The sequence below is a fragment of the Caenorhabditis remanei genome, chromosome II (genome assembly GCF_010183535.1).
Source record: "Caenorhabditis remanei strain PX506 chromosome II, whole genome shotgun sequence".
Lineage (NCBI taxonomy): Eukaryota > Metazoa > Nematoda > Chromadorea > Rhabditida > Rhabditidae > Caenorhabditis > Caenorhabditis remanei.
In genome coordinates, this window is record NC_071329.1 from 6,043,848 (window position 1) to 6,049,847 (window position 6,000).

The 6,000-nt window shown below is 39.7% G+C and overlaps 2 protein-coding genes across 2 annotated transcripts; both read right to left on the reverse strand.

Moving 5' to 3' along the window:
• Positions 1-353: 353 nt before the first annotated feature.
• Positions 354-1,494, reverse strand: GCK72_004796 (uncharacterized protein; the record flags this gene model as incomplete). The annotated part of the gene is made up of 3 exons (XM_053724895.1): positions 354-866; positions 912-1,187; positions 1,429-1,494. The coding sequence occupies 3 exons, from the start codon at positions 1,492-1,494 to the stop codon at positions 354-356; spliced, it is 855 nt and encodes a 284-aa protein (XP_053589089.1).
• A 995-nt stretch (positions 1,495-2,489) lies between these two features.
• GCK72_004797 (uncharacterized protein) lies at positions 2,490-3,648 on the reverse strand (the record flags this gene model as incomplete). The annotated part of the gene is made up of 3 exons (XM_003098241.2): positions 2,490-2,987; positions 3,069-3,347; positions 3,430-3,648. 3 exons carry the CDS (start codon positions 3,646-3,648, stop codon positions 2,490-2,492), a joined length of 996 nt encoding a protein of 331 aa, XP_003098289.2.
• Between the last annotated feature and the right edge of the window lie 2,352 nt (positions 3,649-6,000).

The following is a 6,000-nucleotide window of genomic DNA, read 5'->3' on the forward strand; positions in this document are numbered from 1 at the left end:
ATCAGTATTAACATGACACACTCTCAAAGTTGGACAATTTCAACTGAAGACGTCGAAAGTTTACAACCTTTTGACTATTTTGTACATACTCGTAATCTGTCGAAGTCAGAAAACTATCAGACATGTTTTGACTAGAACGAATTTTATTCGAAAAATGGCGAAAATCAAAAAAGATTCAATAACAGGTTTAAAACCAGAAGTTCCTAATATTGAACAGTCTTCACAAGACGTAGAACATGATTAAGGGAAAACTATATGAAAGGGACTATCAAAAATTCAAAGCTAGACTAAACAAAACTATTCAAAACATTATCTACGGTGCAGTCGAAAGAATTGAACAGACATAAACTAATTCAAATATCAAAAAGAGAAGCAAGTGGCGCCAATTTATTCTTAATCTTTTGTGCCGGGAAGCTGATCACTCTCTTCTTTTGCGGAGCATCTCCAACGAACACAATCAACGGTAATGTGATGTACAGAGAATCGTAAGCATTCATATCTGCCTTCTCCATCTTCAATCCCACAATCATTTCATAACCGCATGTCATCAGACCAGTTTCAAAAGACGGGGTCTTCACCTCCTTCGGAATAACGAACGGCATAACGAATGCACCCTGTAAGTGAGGATGGATACAAACATTTATTTCTTTGTATCCTAGTTTCGTCGGAGTTGTTTTTTGCTGTTCGCTACTCAACGGACACAAATCACAAATTCTACAAGAGGTCTGTAGGTTGCCGGCGTGATAATGTTCTCGGCTGTAAAATTCTGCGCATATTCGAGTTACAGCTACATTGCTGTCGTTGTGAATTTCGTATTCCAGCTGAAACGATTCTCCATACTTCAGCGCTTTATTTGGTGTGACAACCTGAAACAAAAAAATACAGGTTGTCTCTATTGTTTGAAAACTCACTTCAAGTTCCACCAATCCAGAAAGTTTCAAAGAAGTCTCCGCGTAACTTTCGGTGTGGTTGTACTTCTTTCCAATCTTGTACCTGGTCATCATATGTTCCATAGTCTTAGTGACGACGAACTCCTTCTCAACTCTCGTCTGGAGTCTTGATGGTCTTTCGAACACCATTTCAATCAGATACTTGTTCTCACCAAGACTTCCCTTAAAAGTTGGCGGACACATTTGGGGCAAATCGAATGAGAACACGTATTCGTGATGACCAGCGGGAATCTGGCTCTGAAGAATGAGGAGAAAATATGTAAAATTAAAAATTCTTTCTTCTAAAAATTTCTCCTAATGAAAACCAGAAACTGAAAAAAACTAACTTTCCGTCTTCGGTCATCCACGCCACTTTAGTCCCATAAAACCAGTATTTCTCACTTTTTTGAAGAAACGAGATACCCTCCGTCTGACTTATACCAGACCAATTGATAATCAACAATTGTGCACTGAGTGGTTTGTCGAGCTCCAGAGTTACTTTTCCGGCTACATTTCCTCCTGTTTGATACGCATCACGATCGAACGTAAAGAAAACTTTAGCCATTCTGAAAACGAAAATTTAGAACATTTACTGAAAATCGGAATACTGATCGGACAATATATTCGTTTAAACAACTATAATTCTTGAAAATTATTATTTTTCCATTTTTGTAGTTGACAAATTTTTAGAGCAAGGAATTCCAAAAAAGTTATAGAATAGGAAAGAATTAACTCCGACAACTCCCTACATAGCAAAAAGTTGTCAACTAAAAATAACAGTTTTGTTTTTGATCTACAAGTTCCACTAAAAAAATATCATATAATACTATTTGCAATACCGTGTCACAGTCTTAAAGTTTGTCAATTCTAACTTTTCATTACGGTTACTGGCCAAAAGAGCTTACTATCAGAAGACTACTCAGTTAGATCGAGAAATGTATGTAAGAAAACTGAATATCTACCTGGATTGTAGCTGGAGAAACCCCTGTTGGTCCAATCTTTTTCCAGCGTTACACAGTGTGACTACTAACACTTTCCTCTTGATATGCTTCGTTTTTTTCCTCATTTTCCTTCTCATCTCTTGAAACTGATAACTTGTTGCGGCACACTCATTAATCAATCGTCAGGAGAAGATAGCGGGAATCAAGTTGGCTCGAAAACATCACAATTTTTCATGGATATGAGAAAAGATAGACAAAAACATAGCAAAGAATAATGAGTCATTTCATTTATTTCGAAGAGAGAGTTATTTGGAATCAGAGAGACATAAGATTGAAAAGATAGACAGAAATTAATGACAATGCCACTTTGTTATGTAAAAAAATTCGTGACTAGAGCAATATCTCTGAAAGCACAGCAAGAACACATGAGAGGTAGAAAAAGTATCGCAAAATTTACAATAATGAAAATGAGAATATTGATGGAGAGTAAAATTGAATTGACAGAATTTGGTTTCAACGATTTTCTGGGTCTTATAAAACCAGAATTCGGAAAATGAAAAGAAACATGAGAGAATTTAAGGAATACAGATGTACATACAGATTCAATTCCTGCCAATGATTATGGTTGATATGCTGGTGGTGCAACGGCTTCCGACACCTCTTGCTTCTTTGTTTTGATCTCCTCGGTCTTCTCTTCAGGAAGGTTCCCAATCGCCCTGTATAATGGCATTGTTTTATTTCTCACTGAAGAGTTTTCCAGTTTGAATCCGAATTCCATGAAGTATCCACATGTCATCAGACCAGATTCGAATGTTGGTGTCTTTGCCTTCTCTGGGATCACAAATGGGAGAATGAACGTGCCCTCGGAGTGTGGCTCAACACGACATTTCAGTTTGCTTCCTCCGATTTTTCTGTTTTGGTTATATCGTTGATCGAGAGCTAATGGGCACGACAACCCAGGACTTTTGCATGGAGTGAGTTGACTACGAGCGTGATAGTGACCAAAACTGGAGAAGTCCATGAAAATTTCGCTCACAGCCACATTACTGTGGTTGGTGATTCGGTATTCGAGGTCGATAGATTCTCCGAATGTGTAGAGGTTCTGTGGCTGATACACCTGAAACATGCAAAGTTTTAGATGACGTTCATATAGATCATCAGATGTTTTGAAGGTATTACATCAAATATTCAAACTCACGGAAAGTTTAACTGGTCCATAAGAGAAAATGATTCCGGTGTTAAAAGTGTAGTTGGTGAACCATTTTACCCCATTTCTGAATTTTTTCACAATCTCCTTGTCTGCAGTTGTGGCCACAGTGAACTCTTTCTTGACTTTGGTTTTAAGCTTCCATGGTCTGTCGATGACAACTTTGACTCTGTACTTGGTCTTACCAAAGAGGCTTTTGTAACTTGGTGGGACCCCTTTGGGCAAGGAGAACGAGAATGGGTACTCGTGCTTTCCGCAAGGAATTTTGTCCTGAAAAGGAACAATTAAATTGAGTGATTCAGAAATGTATTGTTACAGACGAATGTGACACAGTTTGTCAATGATTACTTACCTCTCCGCCCTTTGATACCCAGGCAATTTCTGTTCCAACCACGAAGGACCTCCGAGCGAATTGAGTGAGGGTGACACCCCTGGTTCGACTGAATCCCCACCAATTGATCATCACAGATCGAGCTTTTAAGGGTTCGGTGACCTCCAGAGTGACCTTTCCGGACACTTTGTCTCCTGGCTGGTAGACATCTTTGTCAAAAGTGATGACTGGTTCGATCATTCTGGAATTTAAAAGGTTTATGTCAGATGGGTACAGAGAAGGATAAATGAAGAAGCGATTTAGAGGCCGTTTGGCTAGAGATCGTAACAAAATATGAGCCAACAAACGGAAGCGTCTGTTGCAAATCAATAGAGCAGACGGTGTGCGGATGGTCCAGAGCGCAGGCAGAGAACGGAGAAGAGGCAACTACACTGTAAAGAAGAGAGGGTCCTCTCCGTTGTCTCTTTATCTACCAATCTACAGGTTGTCTTCTCGACGACGAAGAGGGAGAGAGAGAGCGGACCAAGAGCACACATCACTCTAGGCCAAAGATTTGGGGAAGGGGATAGCAAAGACCGTTGGTGGATGAGCGAGAGGTTGACAACAAAAAACGAGGAACACCGAAACATAGGAACTGAATGTTTGACGAACGTAACATACGGAAGGGGGCATCCGAGACGTATTCGAAAGTCTCAAAAAAGTCAAATGTTTCCAGGGAAAGGATAGAAATGTGGCACATTTTTGTTAGTGAATAGATCAAGAACACAACAGCCTTAAATTAATAAATCTGAGCCTGAAAAACAGGACAATGTCTGCGAGAGATACAACGGACTATTTTCTCTGAAGGTGTAAAAAAATGAGGAGCTAATAAGGGAACTACACTGTACAGGAGAGAGGCACCTCTCCGTTGCCTCTCTATCTCTTCATCTACAGGTGGTCTTCTCGACAATGCGATGAAGAGGGTAGGAGAGAGCGTGCCAAGAGCATACATTCCTCTCGGTCAGATGTTTGGGTAAGATGAGGAGAGAGGTAGCCTAGACGACGTGTGGATGAGCGAGGGGCAGGCAAAAAAACAGGAACACTACAGCATAGGCACTGTTTTTTTCACGAATGTTCCATCCAAAAAGTGACACTTCGGGACACCGAGGTACACTTTGACACCTCTCGGAAGTCTTAAACAAGTAAAACGTTACAAGGTACATAAAGGATAGAAACTTGACAGATTTTAGGCCAAAACTATAAAAGTCCAAGACTTTAATTTTTAAATTCAGATTCGATCCCAAAAAAACCTAGAAGTAGCCTATACACTACCACACAAAAATTGGCACCCTGGTGCAATGAGAGCCAATTTGCCACACTCTCAACAATCTCAAAAAATCAAGAGTTTCAACGAAAATATTTGAAATATGGCACAATTCGGATCGATTTTATGAATCAAGAACCGAACAACCTCAAGTTTATAAATCAAGAAAGAACAAAGATATACTGAGCCAGGACTAGTCGAGAACCAGTACATCGAGAATAAAACCAAATGTCTCTGAAGGTGGACGGAGGATAATGAGGGCGGGGCACACAGAAGCACACAATCCTTTTATTCTCTTCTCTCTCCGGTATTCACACACTATATTGAGAGGGTGTTCGCTTTGGACTCCGTCCTCTTCCTTATTTCCCCCAACGCACTAATCCTGTGGCCTACGTTTGCTTAATTAGAACATTTATGAGGGAGCTCGTAGAGATTGGCAGAGGGGCAGATGGATATCTGGTTTGGACGCCAAAGCCAGTAATGAGACTGGGGCTTTCATAACGATTTTTATCTGAAAATGTAGATCAGCGGATAGGATATTAAAAACTGAATCAAGTTTCATTTCTGTAGTTGACCGTCTTTTGGTAATGATATTTGCCATAAGAGTTATAGCTCGGCAATGTATATGTTACTTCAAAAGGAACTACACCAATACGAAAGGGTGAAATCTAGTAGCTGTTATGGATATGTATATCAAAAAAGTTGACAACTACAATAGATGCGATCGGGAAAACAATTGGCACTAATTGAAATCCTCTCAAAGTTTTTCATGTTTTAAGTCGGGTATTCATTGAGTTAGAAGAAACACAGGTTAACCATGGACTCATTCTATTTTAGTCAGTTATCTGAGAGAGATCGAAAGAGCGAACACCAAGAAATATAAAATGAACAGCCCAATTTCCCGAAATGAAATATGGAGGTTGGACCATGAAGAGGAAAGGAACTTTATTAGAAGCACATTTCTCTCCTACTCCAGTATCCATGATCTATTTTGATTGCTTCGGAAATGCCCACTTCCTTCTAACACACTAATTAGGGGACCGCAAGGTATATTCAATTAGCATATTTGTGAGATTAAAAACGGGCAGGTGGGCTTTTAGTAGGGTCGGTTGCATCGAAAGGCTATCCGTAATTAGCTATAAGCCTGAGCAATCTGCCAAGATTCGGCTGTGCTTTATGCTCAACAAATTCCTTTTAATATTTATTCCAAGAAGGGAAAAGATAATTGAAAAGATATCAAGGGGGTGAATGCATATATGAAGGACGGAGATGTGTCATTACACAGGTGA